At 34.4% G+C, this 17,233-nt stretch overlaps 1 protein-coding gene across 4 annotated transcripts in view; it reads left to right on the top strand.

Annotated features, from left to right (window-relative positions):
* NEK3 (NIMA related kinase 3) overlaps positions 1–16,678 on the top strand; it is a 31,075-nt gene extending 14,397 nt beyond the window's left edge. For all 4 annotated transcript variants that reach the window (XM_074304804.1, XM_074304805.1, XM_074304807.1 and 1 more), the window contains exons 9-16: positions 3,262–3,462; positions 3,641–3,713; positions 5,959–6,002; positions 8,608–8,710; positions 9,534–9,677; positions 11,041–11,175; positions 14,070–14,193; positions 14,665–16,678. In XM_074304804.1, the coding sequence (XP_074160905.1) occupies positions 3,262–3,462; positions 3,641–3,713; positions 5,959–6,002; positions 8,608–8,710; positions 9,534–9,677; positions 11,041–11,175; positions 14,070–14,193; positions 14,665–14,749 (909 nt within the window). In that variant the 3' untranslated portion in view covers positions 14,750–16,678. The remainder of the gene's footprint in view (positions 1–3,261; positions 3,463–3,640; positions 3,714–5,958; positions 6,003–8,607; positions 8,711–9,533; positions 9,678–11,040; positions 11,176–14,069; positions 14,194–14,664) is intronic.
* The last annotated feature ends 555 nt before the right edge of the window (positions 16,679–17,233 follow it).

Genomic DNA, 17,233 nt, shown 5'->3' with positions numbered 1-17,233 from the left:
CTTTGAGAACTTTGGGTTAGATCATAGTTCTGATAAAACTAGGTCATTCGTTTATTACTTAAACAAATATTTGGCAAATATCAAATCCTATGTACCAAGTACTGCATTAGATAATATGAAGGATTCACAGCAGACACATTTCCTTATTTTCAGGAGGTTTGCAGACAGAATGCTACAGCTTTACACAGTTAACCACAATCAATGTAAATGTATAATAATGATGATAAAAAATGGCACATTAGTATATGGATGGGTAAAATGTTTTGAGAAGGCAAGGCTTCCTGTGAAGAGTAGCCAAGAATTGGACAGGCAGTGGAATGGTGTAGGGGTGATGTGTGTGTGGGGGGGAAATTGAGTATCCCAGGAGGAGAATGAATCCTTTTAAAGCTTTTTAGATTTACAAACAGAAAAAATAACATTTTATTGCTACTAATTGAACCCTAAAAAACTCTAGCTCACTAATGTGGGAGTGTTTGAGATACTTGTTTTGAGTGATTCTGAAGAAAAGCTTTATCCTGGCACGGGAGGGGAGGGGGGAAATGTCACCCATTTATATGTGTTTTTGTAATGAAGAGTCATTAGCATCATCCCATGGTAAAAGACCCAGGATATGTTTGATTTTAGCAGCAGATTTTTGATGAATATCCTTGATCTTTCAAACTTCATTTTTAAATGAAATAAAAAAATCTATCAAAGCCTGAGTTGTCTCTTTTTGAAGAAAGAACATGTATTGAGAACTGCAATGTAGTGAATAATAATTAGAAACCTGTGATATATTGCCTTTATTTTCTCCTAATTCATTCTTGATCCTTTGGAGATTATAGACATTCAAATATAGCAACTGATTAGCATTAACTTCAGAATCAAAGAAAATCTGTTCTTTCGTAGCTCAGCCAGATTTTTTTTACTTATTTTACATTTGTTGGGTATACATTTTTCCTTTTATTTTTTCATGTTCATATCTAATTATAGGGGGGGAAAAGGCCCTAACTATTCTTATCTCTTTAAGGCATTTTCCATTTTTAAGGAAATTAAAAAAAAAAAAAACTTCATATAAGTTGGTTGTCAGGATGTTCATCCCTATTTTTAGTCCATTAAATAAGAATAGGTTTAAATTTTACTTCTATTGTGACACATTAAGTTGCAATCTCATTCTCCATTTCTAGGTAAAATTCTACAATATATACAAGTTTAAAAGATTTAGCTTTCCCAGAAGAATGGTTTAAAAATCTTAAAAAAAAAAAATCTTTCTTTCTGTGTCTCTTGTCTCTGTCTCTTTGTCTATTCTTTGTGTCTCTCTTTCTGTCTCTGTCTCTCTTTCTCTCCCCCCCTCTCTCTGGCTCTGTGTGTGTGTGTGTGTGTGTGTGTCTTTCTGTCCACTTCTCTGTCTCTGTTTCTTTTTCTCTCTCTCTTTCTCTGTTTTTTTCTCTCTGTTTCTCTCTCTGTTTCTCTCTGTTTCTTTTCTCTCTCTGTTTCTCTCTCTGTTTCTCTGTTTTTTCTCTGTTTCTCTCTCTCTGTTTTTTTCTCTCTGTTTCTCTCTATATTTTTCTCTCTCTGTTTCTCTCTCTGTTTCTGTTTTTTTTCTCTCTCTCTGTTTCTCTCTCTGTTTCTCTGTTTTTTTTCTCTCTCTCTCCTCTCTCTCTCTCTCTCTCTCTCTGTTTCTCTCTCTGTTTCTCTGTTTTTTTCTCTCTCTCTGTTTCTGTTTTTTTTCTCTCTCTCTGTTTCTCTCTCTCTGTTTTTTTCTCTCTCTCTGTTTCTCTCTCTGTTTTTTCCCTCTCTCTCCGTTTCTCTGTTTCTCTCTCTCTCTCTTTCTCTTTCTCTCTCTCTGTGTTTCTCTGTTTCTCTCTCTGTTTTTCTCTCTCTCTCCTCTCTTTCTCTCTCTGTTTTTTTTCTCTCTCTCTGTTTCTCTCTCTCTCTGTTTTTTTCTCTCTCTGTTTCTCTCTGTTTTTTTTTCTCTCTCTGTTTCTCTCTTTCTCTCTCTCTGTTCTCTCTCTCTCTCTCTCTCTCTCTCTCTCTCTCTCTCTCTGTTTCTCTCTCCATACGAACCCACATATGTGTATGTATATGTGTATCAATGTTTACATGTATGGGTGTGTCTCTTAATATACATATATATATTTATACATACACATATATATTTTATCAAAAAAAATAAATGAAAATGGGATAAGATATAGGTGAAACATGTTGGAGCTGTAGTCTCATTATTTTAGAGGACATACTGTTGACAAGTCATTTTTCCTTTTGTGAAGTGGTTCATAGAATCCTAACTCTCAGAGCTTGCAGGAATCTTCCCCCCTTGTCCCCATTTTACAAATGAAAAAACTGATTCTTAATTATACATAGACTCAAAATGTCATGGAGTTTAGTATTTAGCAATAAAAATGCTTGTCACTTGCTTGCTAAATAAATAGTTCATTTCATTATCTTTGGGAAACAGAAGGTGTTCTCGGATAGTCCCTACTGTAGGAAGGGGGAATGAAATGTCTAGTCTGGGGTTCATAACATATTTAGTATGTGACATATGTAATGTTTTTGTTAAATATTGAAATAATAAATGAATGACTGGTCTTCATGAGCTCTATTTTTTGACCTATGACTCTAAGGAAAAAAAAAAGAGGGGCAGGAAATAGACAATGATGCTGTTTATCCTGACTATCCTGAGAGTAAAAAGGAAGAGTAAAAGCTTAGGTTGTTTTTTTTTTTTTTTCTTTTTAAATATTCTCACATATCCCTTTGGATTTCTATTAAAACCATTTGGAACTAGTCATCAAGTATTAGAATGATGCCTATTTTGGAACTTCTTGTGAATGAGCAGATGGGGTCAGCAGGAATGTTTTTTAAATTGTCAAATTGTGATAGCAAGATAGATTTCAGTCTTTATTTTTCCATCCGCATAGGTTTCCTTTTAAAGGTTCCCTTTGTCCTCTTTTAAAGTTCATTTTATGCTAATCACATCCAGAGAAATCACTGGTAGAATCTGAATTCAGTTCAAAGCATATTTTTCATTTTCTTGACTTGTGTTTTTTCCCTTTTGGTCTATGTCTTTTTTCACAACATGACTAATATGGAAATATATTTTGCATGATTGCACATGTGTAATCTATATTAAATTGCTTACCCTTTTAGGGAGGGGGGAAATGAGAGAATGAGGGAGTTAAAAATCAGAATTTTAAAATAATGAATGTTAAAAATTGTCTTTCTATGTAATTTGTAAAAAATAAAATGTTTTTGAAAATAAAGCTAATTTTAATATTTTAGTTTCAGGCCAATAGCTGGAAAAATCTTATCCTCAAGATATGCAAAGGCTCCTACAGGCCCCTCCCATCTCATTACTCCTATGAACTTCACTATCTGATAAAACAGATGTTTAAGAGAGATCCTGTGAGTCGTCCTTCAGCTACTACAATTCTCTCCAGAAGCTCTTTAGTGAAGCTTATCCAGAAGCACTTATCACCAGAGGTAACATGTGTAGCTGAGCCATGAGTTGGTTTTTTTAAACGTGATAAACTGACCTTTGTACTTTTTCAGCTTCAGGCACTCATATTGATAATTGGTAAATGGACATCATTATGATAGTGACTAAGGGGAAGATAGATTATTTACATCACATTTTCTAATATTTTATTTTAATTTACAGATAGTCAAAGAGTATGGTGAGCAAGTCATAGAGGAAACTAGAAAGTCAAAGAATGAAACACTAAGGAAAATGGGTAAGAGTTTTAGAATTTTATTCTTAAAGAATGTTTTTCCAAGTAGACCTTGGTGAAGTGGTCATTTAATTTACATGGTTGCTCCCTCCTATGAAATCACCCTTAACCTAATGCAACCTCCTTAGGTGGGCTTATGATGACTGGTAGAAAAGGATTCAGAGAACACTGTTTCTAAATCATCTAAAAATGTTAATTTAATTGTTGCTAAGGAAGAGGTAGCCCAATAGATAAGAGTGCAGAGTCAGGAAAAGGTGAATTCAAATCTGACTTCAGATATTTACTAGCTGTGTGACCCTGAGCAAGTCACTTAACTTTTTATTTCAGTTTCCTCATCAGTAAAATGAGCTGGAGAAGGAAATGGCAAACCATACCAGTATCTTTGCAGGGAAAACCTCAAATGAGGTGATGAAGAGTCAGGCAAGACTGAACAACATCAACAGGGAGAGTGAGAGCTTAAAAATTCTATTTTTGTTAATAAAAAAATTCTTATTTTTGTTAAAGAAGAAAAGTATATCTCAAATGAATGTGAAATAATTATCAGGCATTGGAAATCAAAATCGATTTTCAATTTGGGTTTGTTTCTTTGTCTGGTTTTTGCATTTCAAGCTATTTTATTTTATGAGTTTGATGTAAATAGTTGACATGTTTAGGAATCACAGAACTTATGTTTGACAACTTTAATAGTGATTTTGATTTAGCAAATTAAAGTGTAGCCTGTTAAATTGAAGACCTCATAAAGTGTTCTGGACAGTTTTTCCCAAAGGCCATAGAAATACAGTATTGGTGTGAAAATGTATGTCTACAAAGATTTTATAGTGGGTTTTCAGGCAAAACAGTGTTTTTCCCTTCCATTTTTAAGAGGTGATCTGGCTTAAGTGAGTTGCTTAGGGTCACACAGCTAGTAAGTATCTGAGACTATATTTGAACTCAGGTTCTGACTCCAGGCTCTATGCACTGAGCCACCTAACTGATCCTGCTAGTTGATCTCTTAAGTGTTATCTAAAATCTGATCCCATAGATTTTCTGAGCATTGTCCTTTCTTGATTTTTCTGTCCCTTTTCATTAACTCCCCATTGTCCTAAGTCTCCAACACCAAAATCAAGCCTCAGAGAATGGCTGGAGAGACACTGGAGTGAAAACTATATAGGAATACAGTGATAGTGGCTCCTGTTTGCTTTATTAAATGTTGCAGTATTGATTTGCAGCATCTCAGTTTGGGGCTCAGGACAGAGTCCATTTTTGTATCACAACAAGCCACGTTTCCTAAAGCATAGGTCTGACCTTATCACCCCCCCCATTCCATAATTGCTTACTGATTCTTAATGACACAGAAATGCATCATTTTATTTTATTTTTTAATGTTTTCTTTCTTTTTTATAAAGCTTTTTTATTTTCAAAACACGTGCATAAACTGTTTTCAGCATTCACCTTTGCACAACCTTGTGTTCCAAATTTTTTTCTCCCTCCTCTCCCCCCAACCAATCTAAATGGCAAGTAATCCAATATATTAAACATGAACAATTCTTCTAAATGTATTTCCACAATAATCTTGCTGCCCAAGAAAAGTCAGATCAAAAAGGAAAAAAAATGAGAAAGAAAACAAAATGCAAGCAAACAACAACAAAAAAGTGAAAATGCTATGTTGTGGTCCACACTTACTTCCCACAGTGCTCTCTCTGGGTGCATATGGCTCTTTCCATCACATCCATTGGAACTGGCCTGAATCACCTCAGTGCAGGAAAGAGCCACGTCCATCAGAATTGATGAAACACATCAATTTAACATTCACAGTCTTTCATTGATATTATATACCTTGGAATAATAGTGATAATTAATACAAATATAGTGTTTCAAGCCTTATAAAATGCTTTAATCCCTGAAGGCCAAGGTGCTATGGGCAGTATTATTCCTCCATTTTGTTGATAAGGGAACTGAGTTTCACAAAGGTTAAAGACTTGCCTATGGTCCCACATCTAGTCTCTCTAAGTGTTCTTTTTGCTCCTACTGGTTTCTCCATAGAAGAAATAGTTGAACTCCTTTTAACTATTTACTCAGTAGAAACAGGTATGGAGCAAAATAGCAGAAGTGTTCCTTTAAGAGTTGAGATGTGTTTTAGGGTGGTTAAAACTTTGCACCACTTATTCCAACAAATGTTTTAGTTTCATATAAAACCTTATAAAAATTGAAGTTGACATTGAGTTATGTGAATACTTTAAAGTATGTTTTATTTTTCTTTCTCCCTTAGGCCCTGCCAAAACAAATATCTCAGGAAATGAGGCAGTTACTGTGGTAAGTATCTTAAAATCCAATATAATAAGTGTTTATTGAATACCTACCAGGGAAGCTAGGTGACTCAATGGATAGAGTACCAAACCTGGAATTAGCAAGGCTTACCCTTCTTGAGTTCAAATTTGGCCTCAGAGACTTACTAGCTGCGTGACCCTGGCCAAGTCACTCAATCCTGGTTTCTCATCTGTGTAAAAATCTGTAAAATGATGTCCTCTTTTCTCTCAAATATCTTTTTACTTTGAGATAAATAAGATTTGAATTCATAAAAGAAAAATATCTGAGCTGTCTTCAGGCTCTCTGCCTTCCATTCTATCCCAGGTACCATTGCTAAGTTGTGCTTCCTAAAGGATATTTTAAACAGAGATTCCACAGCTAAAAAACTGATGGTGATTCTCCATTGTCTACTGAATAAACTCCTTAGCCCAGTATGTAGGGATTTCCCTGATCTGATCCCAACCTCCCATTTTAGCCTTTCTTGCCTCAAATCTTCAGTGTTAACAACAGATTTGGCCCCATGGGTAAAAAAAAAAAAGCAAGGCATTTGTATTATAAGAGCCTGAGTCAGATCTAAGACGAGTTCTCTGTTCTCATTTCCTAAATACCCTAGAGATTGGGTCTTGGGGCAGGGGAGGGAGTTTATTTAGAGGGTAGTTGGAGTAGTAGCTGGAAAAAGAAGGTAAAAGGGTAATTGGTATTATATGAGAGAGAAACTGCATAGAAAACACTCGTCAGCCTATATGTATTGATATTGCTCATGAAAAAACTTTTCATTTAATGGAATTTTTGTTTTGTTTTACCTTTTATAATTATCTGTCTCTTGCTCCCTCCTTTGTCCTTTCTCTCTCTCTCTCTCTCCCTCTCTCTCTTTCTTTCACCCTCCCTTCCTTCTTCCCTCCCTCTTTCCTCTTCTCTGTTTGTCTCTGTCTTTCTCTTTTGCTCTGTCTCTCTCTCTCTTTCTTCCCCTTCCTCTCTGTCTCTTGTCTCTCTCTCTCTCTTTCTCACTCATACTCTGTCTTTCTCCATCTCTCTTTCTGTCTCTCTCTTTCTGTTTCTCTGTGTCTGTCTGTCTCTCTGTATCTCCCTCCTTCTTCTCCTCTCCCTCCTTTCTTCCTTCCCTCCCTTCCCCCTCTCACTCAAGAATTCTCCCATTAGAGAGTTCTAAGCCAAACAAGGGAAAGAGAGTGCATTAGCATAGGATCACATATCGTTTTTGCTGAAAGAGACCATTTAGTCCAACCTCCTCATCTTATGAATTAAGAGATTGAACCCTAAATAGGGAATTAATTAGGTCACTTACCCAGCTAGTAAGATTCTGGGTCAGTATATGAACCCAGATCTGTTGGACATTCAAGTCCTTTGCTCAGTACAAACTTCCTTCTAGCATAATAAGTTCCATTTGTAACAAGAACATGGAGGGTTCTGCTGGATTTTGGCCTGCCCTTCTTACATCTGTCTTGCTCAGTAAACGCCCATGGTCTTTTAGAATCTTATTTCCTTCAAAATTCAATTTGGGCCCCTTTTACACGAAGGCTTTCTAGCATCTCCCACCTGCTGTTGCCTCCTCCAATCATATTGCTTTTATATTGCCTATGATTATGTGTACATGATATCTCTCCTGATGGAATGAAGGCAAGGACCATTTCATCTTCATCTTTGTTATTCCCGAGCCCATTGTGGTGCCTGGCAAAAAGTTTGTATTTAGCAAATTTTTATTGAGTCATTAATTGTTCAGCTACTACTTACCATGTGCTAGGAATTATGCTAAATGCTGGAAATACAAATATAAACAGAAAGACAGCCCCTACCCTCCAGGAGCTTACATTCTGATGGGGGAAGACAGCACATAAAAGGAATCTCAAGGGAAGATGAAGAGATTAAAGTACCTGGGATGGAAGGTATGGCAGAAAAATGGAAAGTGGGAGTGCATCCTGGGGCGAATGCTGGCTGGACCTCTTTAACAATAAAGATTCTGGGAAGAACCATCCTGTCAGAGAGAGAGGCTGTCGTTGTAATCAAAATCTGTGAGGGCATTCTGGAACACTGTAGAGAAAGTCCAGGAAAGCTGGACCTGCTCTTCCCAGATTGGTTGGTCAGAAAGGTCACAATATGAATTCTCTCTGGAATACTGTGTTCATTTTGGATTCTAGGACCAACATTGATGATCTGCAACATGACCAGAATGGTAAAGGGACTCAAGAGACAATGTTATATGAAGATTGGATGAGAGAACTTGGGCTGATTTGCTTAGAAAAGAAAAGATTTGGGGTCGATGATGGTGGTTGTTAAATATTTTTAATGTTAAACTATAGAAGAAAGGTTAGACTTCTGGCTTGTCCCTGATCCTAGGACTAGGACTAGTGGTTAGAAATTACATGGGAGTAGATTTTGATTTGATATAAAGAAAAACTTTTTCATTGTTGAATATATTAAAAGATAAGAGTATAAGATAGTAAGTTTCTCATCCATGTACATCTTTAAGCATATGGATCCATACTTTAGGTAAGGCTGGACAAGTGAACTTACAAGGTTCCCCCTAATCCATGATTCTGTGGTTTTTTCGTGTTTTTATGTGACAATTGTGTTTTTCTTTTCTTTTTTTTGAAAGGAAGGGGAAGAACAAGGTAAAAAGTGTAGCCATGCTGACTTAGAGAACATTAATAAAAATTTGGCTGAAAATGCATTGAAGCGAATAAGCAATGAGGAAAAAGGTAAACTATTGAAGTTCTAATGCTATAATTCTGTAATTACTGTATTTATTCTCCTTGGGAGAGGGAAGGGGTAAATCTCTGTTTATCTTGGGGGAGGAAATGCTTAGGTATATCTTGCCAGGACAACTGGACAGATTTTTTCATGTCTTTCCAATAGCCTCAGAGTTTTTAGTATATCTAAATATATTTGTGTATATATGATTATATATTCATAAACAAATATTTTGTACAAAAATTTACAAAGCACACAATTTTACATTTGTATAATGTACAAATTATACAATGTACATATATGTGTATTTTTAATTTATGTTTTAGAAGATTAGCATTTGTGAATTAATGAGTCTGAATTAGAGGTCTTTTGATTTTCTTTTGTGATCCATATGCTGGAATAAGCAATCTAATTTTTTCTATATTTGTTTCAATTATAAAGTAGTAATACTTTCACACAACTTCCAAATAATTCTACTCTTTTTGATAGAATTTGTTTTTTTTATGATTTACTATTTATTGACTATCTACATTGGATTAAGAGCAATGCAGAACAATTATTTGATAAGTTTTCTTTGAACTTAAATTCTGGGTTATATAACATTAACCAAGCTATACTGATACATATATATACTGTAAAATATATCAAATACTTTAATACATACGTTATTTTTTTATTTTTGTTAGCCTTGAAAGGTCAAAAATTTGTTTTTCATTGCTCCAGTCCTTATTTGAGAGTTAAGAAGATATTACAGCATTTTTATTGTGTTATGTTAGTTAGATAACTGTATAAATAGCATACTAATATTCCTTCTTTTATTCTATAAATAAGAAAATAAATTAGTCCATCTGAAGAAAGATAACTCGCCAAGCCCTCAGAGGCGACAGTGGGAGAAGAAAATATCTAATACAGCCGTAAATGCCTTGGAAAATGCATCAATACTCTCCTCCAGTTTAGCATCAGAGGAGGATAGAGGTGTGTAAAGATAATATTGAATGTATTTAATTTCATTATGTACAACTCTCCTTTTTATTTTTAAAAATATTTTTCTAAGTATATGTAACAGTTATTTGACATTCATTTTTAAACATTTTTGGAGTTCCAGATTTTCTGCCTTCTTTCTCCACCCTCCCAGAGACAGCAAGCAATTTGAGAGAGATTTACTTATTCAGTCATGCAAAACTTATTTGCCTATTAGTCATGCTGGAAAAGAGAAAACAAACCAAAACAAACCCCAAGAAAATAAGAAATGTATGTTTTGATCTGCATTCAGATTCCATCAGTTCTTTTCATCATAAGCCCTTCAGAATTGACCTAGTCCTTGTATTATTGAGAATAGCCAAGTCATCCACAGTTGACCATTATACAATATTACTGTTCTGTGTACTTCTGCTCCTTCACTTTGTACCAGTTCATGTAAGTCTCTCTAGGTTTTTATGAAAGCCTCCTGCTTGACATTTCCTACTGCACAATAGGATTCCATCACAATCAGATACCACAATGTATTTAGCCATTTCCTAACTAATGGACATTCCCTTAATTTCTAATTTCTTGCCACCATAAAAACAGCTACTATAGATATTTTTGTTCATAGAGCTCCTTTTCCTTTTTAAGAAAAAAAATCTCTTTGGGGTACAAATCTAGTAGTGTAAAAGGGTATAGTGCCGAATTGTTCTTCAGAATGATTAGGTCAGTTCACAAGTTCCTCAGTAGTGCATTAATGTACTTATTTTCCCTCATCCATTCCAACATTTTTCATTTTCCTTTTCTGTCAATCTGATGTGAATAGATCAAAAGTGATATATTAGATTTATTTTAATTTGAATTTCTCTAATCAGTAGTAATTTAGAGCATCCTTGTGTGGCGATTAATAGCTTTAATTTCTTCTGAAAACTGCCTGTCCATACTCTTTGACCATATATCAATTGGAGAATGACTTGTATTTTTATAAATTTGACTCAGTTCCCCATATATTTGAGAAGTGAGGCCTTTATCAAAGAAACTTGCTGTAAAATTTCCCCGCATTTCTATTTCCTTCTAATCTTTATTTCATTGGTTCTATTTATGCAAAACCTTTTCAATTTAATGTAATCAAAATTAGCCATTTTTATGTAGAACTTTCTAAGAATTCTTTGGTAACCTGCTGGTAGTGTGTGGATAATAGTTAATGGCCATTCAACTTAAGGCTCATGGAAATCAAACAAGTTTTTAAATGTGTAGGAAATAAACAGTGCTTTTTTAAATTTTGATTTGATATATGATTTGAAAGATACATTTTATGTTCCATGTCAGGCAATTGTTTTATTGCATACTAATTCTTTGGTCATGCCCTAACTAGGTGGTTCTGTAATAAAGTACAGTGAAAATAATACCAGGAAGCAATGGCTCAAAGAATCTCCAGAAACTTTGTTGAATATCCTTAAGAATGCCGACCTGAGCTTGGCATTTCAGACATATACAATATATAAATCAGGTAAATAATGACTATTCTTCATGCATTCACATAAATACTTAAAAATTAAATGTTAGAATTTTGTTTAATATTTTAAAAATTTTAGGGACTATTTTCCTATTCCAGTTAAAATGTAGTAAGAAATTATCAGATTTTCAAGAAAATTTGTTACAAATTTACATTGATTAAATGGATCATAAAATTGATGCTATTTTAAGAGGATATATATGTTAATCCCTCTTATTTAACAAATAAAACTTTAATTGCCTTAATATTACTATTTTACAATTCAGAACAAAGTATTGTGAACTTCAAGGGATAATCCAATTTATTTTATTTTACTGGAATTTTATTGAATACTGTTTGAAATAGTAATCCAAAAATAGAAACTCGGGAAAGAAGACTGGAGAGGGAATTAAGAGAATAGGTTATGAATTATCTTTAAAAAACAAAGAATAGACTTTGTATCTGATCTTGGATGCAGTAGGGAGCCCCTGAAATTAATTTAATGGGAGAGGAGGATGATCAGACCTGAGTTTTAAGGAAGATCAGCTTGACAGTTGAGGGAAGGATGGGCTGGCTTCAGGAGACCCTAATCCATAGGATGAAGACTGAGCCAAGACTCTAACCCTGGCAGTGAAGAGATTATTTGGGAGCACCTTCAGACACTACCAGGTGATCCTGAGCAAGTTGTTTAACCCTTTTTGCCTCAGTTTCCTCATCAGTAAAATGAACTGTAGAAGGAAATGGCAATCCACTTCAGTATCTTTGCCAAGAACACACCAAATGGAGTTATGAAGAGTTGGACATGACTGAGAATAAGTGAACAAGTAGTAATGGTAAATTGGAGAGATGAATTTCAGTTGATTAGATTGGAAGCCAGACTGCAGAGAATAAGAAGAGAATAAGAGGAAAGGATGTAAGGGCTCCATTTGTAGATGACATTCTTAATGAGTGTGGTCCTAAAAGGGAGGAGAGATAGAGGATGATAGTTAAATGACAGCAAAAGGGGATGGATGCATCAAATGATGTGGTTTTTAAAGGATGGGGGAGACATAAGTATGTTTGAAGGAACAGTCAGTAGCCAGGGATAGATTAGAGACAAATGAGATAATAGGGATGATAAAGACGACGAGCTGCTGGAGAATGGTAGAATAGCATCACTTGTACATGTGAAGGGATTTACCTTGGCAGAGAGAGAGGCTACTTCTGGATTCGAGTCAAGATTGAAGGAGGAGATAGCATCTGTTGGAAGTCATCAGAGTGATATGAGATAAGAGGGAGCTCTCAGTGAACAGCCCCATTTTTTTTCAGTGAAATATGAGGCAAGGTTCTCAGCTGAAAGGGTGGGGGTAGAGTGAGCCATTAAGAGGCTTGAGGAGAGATGAAAATTGGAAGAGCTGTGGAAAGTTGGACAATGAATCTAACAAGGATTGTATTGCTGCAATGAGGGCCCACTTGAGATTATGTAATATAAATTTGTTGTAGATTCAATCAGCATAATTTCAGGATTTTCTTTATTTTCCAACATCCATTTTGTAAGATTTTATGTTCCAAAATTTTCTTCTTCCCCAAGATAGCAAGCAATCTGATATAGGTTAAACATGTACAATTATTTTAAACATATTTCCATATTTGTCATGTTGTACGAGAAAAATAAGATCAAAAGAAAAAAAAACACTAAAGAAAAAGCAAACAAAGAAAAAAAGGTGAAAATACTATGCTTCGATCCACATTCAGTCTCCATATTATCTCTTTGGCATTTTTCAGTATTTTCTCTAGCTTCATTCAGCAGCACTTGATTGGGAGCAAAGGTAGCAGCAGATGGAGTGAGAAATCCAAGGCTGAGATCTTCATTAGGATAAGGAGACTGGGATACCGTAAAGTTGAATCGGTTCACCAGTGGATCAAGATAAGGGAATAGAAGATCAGAAAAAGAAATTTAAAGCCTTGATAAGGAGTCAGAGTTTTAGCCTTATGAACAAATCATTTTATTTCCTGAATAAGTAAAGTGGGGCAGGGGTGTGAGGGTGGGATTCAACTAAATGATTTTTGAAGGCTCATTAAAATTCTGTGTATTGTTGATTCTGTATAGGTGAGATGATATTACAAGGAAGAATTTTTTTTCCCCTATTCCAGTAACTAAAACTCTCTGGACAGAGTCCAAGCTAGGTTGTTATTATATCAAGTTCCATGCTAGAGTGGGTAATGACATAGCAACTCTTTGTTGTATTGTTTGTAATAGGATTTGCCTTTTATCAGGCTGGATTTTTTTGTTATGCAGTAGTTAGAAAACTTGAACTAACACTCAAGGAGCCCAAGATTTTATTCCTGGTCATATACCCATATTATATAATTTAAGGAAGACATTGAACTGTGTTCTATTTCATCATTCTCATCTTTTAAACAAAGATCTCCATGTTAAAATGATTCTTCAAAATTCTTAGTTGAAGGAACTTAAGCAGAAATGATCATTGTGAGTTACATGTTATAGATACTAGGCAGTTATGATATATTCTTACAACCTTTTTTTTTTTTTTACTTTAATGTTTGTATAAGCAGAACACTGAAAGGAAAAAATTGACTAAGAAACTGTCATGGAAACACAACTGAGTCATTTATTGGGGGAAAATAACATTCCTCAATCAATTCAAGTGTTTAGTTAAGTACCTACTATGTGCTCATCACTCTAATGTGAGAGAAGTTAAGGACATGATTTCTATTCTCATGAAGCTTATAGTCTAGTTGGGAATATATGTCGTATCTAAATGATGTATTTATATTTTGTATCTATATGATGTATATCTGTGTCTCTGTGTATATATCTAAATATGTGTGTACATCTAAATATATATTCACATATGTGTGTGCAAGATTAAGAATTTTTTTGTTGATACTCTTTTAATCTTTTGAAGGCTCAGGTAATTTCCTGAAAGGACCTCTTTCTGATGAAGAAGAAAGATCGGATTGTATAGATGGAGATAATGATATCATCTTGGATCCTGAAAGACTTGAACCTAGATTAGATGAAGAAGACACGTATGTTTAAATAAATCTAGAAAATTTTTGTTAGCTTGTGTTTGCTCTAACAGAATCACTACCTAATAATTCATGTTGAATATGAGGATTTTATATTTTTCACCCTGGTTGAATACAGGCATTTTGTCCTGTAGAAATTTTAAAATTCTGAGATACAGAATTTCATTCCATTGTTGATTGGGATTTGTGTATCTAATTTTTAAAATCTTCTACCCCTTACTAATTTTTTCATGCTAAATATTTAGGAACTTAAAAAACTATACTAGAAATAGTAAAATGAATTTTAGTGTAGTTTCCTATCATCCTCTTCTCTTCAAAACCCATTTAATGATTAGGACAGGGGAAAATAAAAGATGAGAGAAAGTTTTTTTTTTTTTGTTTTGTTTTTTAGTGATTGTGTTATTTTGTGTTAAGTCGACAAATATTTGAGTGTCTGTGATGAAGACTTTATTTTTCATTTCTCACATGTAGGGATTTTGAAGAAGAAGATGATGATCCAGATTGGGTATCTGAACTGAAGAGGAGAGCTGAATTAAAGTGTGTGGCTCATGAATAATTCCAAAAGAAATGTTTCTTAAGCACATTCAGAAGAATTTTTAAATTAAGTAATCAACACTGTGGAAGTTTACTTTGGCAACAGAATAGATAAAAGCTGTGAATATTAAAGATGAGGGGTTTGATGAAAATCACCAGGAAATACATCTAGAACCCCAGTGGGTTTTTGAAGTAGATATTAGTTCTATATTAATCCGCTAATTGGAATAGCATTGTGTAAATTGTTTTCTTTATAGATCAGAAAGAAGTGGTGCCATTCCGGGAAAAGATCTTGAAATTTCTTTTCTAATATTTAATGTACTTTTAATCCTAAAATACTTTATAGAGGAGAGCCCTGTACCTTGATGGTTGTTACTGCTTATTCACAAGGTTTTGACATATAATATAATTATACTCCTTACCATTTTTTATGAGTGGAAATATTAGTGGGACTTCTTACATAGTAGGATCTTTTTCCACTGATTGACAAAGGAGATGGAACAGAAATAGGAAGGTGAGAGTGGGTTGAGTTTCTAGATCATACCAGAGGTCAGGCATGAGTGATAAGAATAGGACTTGAGTATCACCAGTGAAGTAGAATAAGGAAGAGCAGATCCTTGAGAAGAAATTCAAGCTCTGTTTTAATGTCAATTCTTTAGAGACAAAATATTTTGAGGTTGGACAGTTCTTTGACTGCAGTATTCTTTGGTAGAATGTAAGTTATATGAAGGCAGAGACTCTATATTTATTATCTACAATTCCTGGCATATGATAGGCACATGATAGACATTTGCTTTAAATTGCTTGGGTAGTCTATTTTTTTTCCTGGTGTTTACAGGAAATATGACAATAGGAAAAAAAACTGATAAAGACTGAGCAAGGAATGTGACAAGAATAGAGAAGCCATCAGAATCCGTATGTGATCATCACTGTAATAATTATTACGGTTTTGCTTAATATGTAATTTAAATATAACTTCCTAAAAATGTTAATGTCAACAAAATTGTAGAACTTTTTGATCTTGGGAATGACTAAGGAGACCTAGACTAGACTATTTTATAGATCAAGAAACTAGCTCAGAGAGTTTGTGATTTGGGCAAGACTGCACAGTAGCAGGTTTAGAACTATAATGTCACCATGTCAGTCAGTCAGCAAGTATTTATGAAGTGCTTATTACATACCAGGCATTGTGCTAAGTTCTAGGCAGAAACCATCCCTGCCCTCAAGGTGTTCCCATACTTATGGGGAAGACAGCATATGAAGAAATAGGTACATACAAGGTATTCCAGTGTTCTTTCCACTGTATATGTTTTTCTCAAATGATCTAATGGTTCATTGAGGTACAAAGTACTGTGCTATGTTTTTGGGTGCAAAGGCTGCTATAAAATTAATTACTTTATTAATATATGGGATGGAACAGAAATAGGATGAGAATGAGTAGAATTTCTCAATCAGATCAGAGATCAAGGGTGACTCATAAGAAAGAATAGGACAGAAAAAGGATGTTATGAGGTATCAGAACAAAGCAGATGGTGCTAAACTTTGGCTTACAAGTAGGAACAAAAGCAAGTCTGAGATGGCACAGAGAATTGATGAGGCAGAAACACTATTTAAGCTGAGGATCAAGGAATTAGGGGAGATTTCATGGTGAATCTGAAGTAGATAGGAGATAATTAAGAATTAGGAATATATAATTAGGCTGTGACGACTATGTAGCTTATAGCTTTCTTTTTTTTTTTTTAATAAAAATTATTTAAAGGTATGCAAAATTTCAACATAATGCCCTCATTTTATTTGTGACCAGGACCTGTTTTTCTGTTTTGTAATCTTAAGGTGTCTAATGTCAGGAGTCATACTTCTTTGGAAAAAATCATAATTTTCATGATTTTTCTGAAAATATCTGGTTACCTTTTCATAATTTTTTCATAATAAAAGTTTCTTTCTTGCATTAGAATAATTGTGGAGTTGTTTATTTTTGTGCACATTTTGCTATTTATTTCCAAAGTGTTATTTCAGTAAGGCTAATTAAAAACCAAATCTTTTAAGATCATCTAGCTTCCTACTGAGATGGCTGCAGGAGACAGACCACTCAACTCCACACCTAGTCTAAAACCCTTAGATTTACACCAAATGTATGTTAAAGCAACCTGATGGAAAACTATTATAGTAAATCATAGCAGAACTCCAAAAATTGAATCAGAAGCCCAAGGCAGGCCCCTCTAGCAGAATGTACTAACTTGAAGAGAGAGCATATATAATCTGATTCTGTCAGAAGGCAGCAAGAGTGGAGAATTTCTTTAGAGGAAAGGGAGGTAGGGAATATGCCTTTATTAAGTATCTACATATATTTTATAGAATTGTTCATTTGAAGTGTTTCCCATTTCCCACTACTGCCTTAAAAAGGAAGCCTACAACTTGAGAGAGAGAGAGAGAGAGATGGAAAACCAGATTGATTATGGAGATATTCAGAACTTATGTTCAATATAAATTTGGACAATTACCATGA

The sequence above is a fragment of the Sminthopsis crassicaudata genome, chromosome 3 (assembly GCF_048593235.1).
Source record: "Sminthopsis crassicaudata isolate SCR6 chromosome 3, ASM4859323v1, whole genome shotgun sequence".
In the NCBI taxonomy this organism is placed as follows: Eukaryota; Metazoa; Chordata; class Mammalia; order Dasyuromorphia; family Dasyuridae; genus Sminthopsis; species Sminthopsis crassicaudata.
This window is presented reverse-complemented; position numbering and strand designations above follow the sequence as displayed.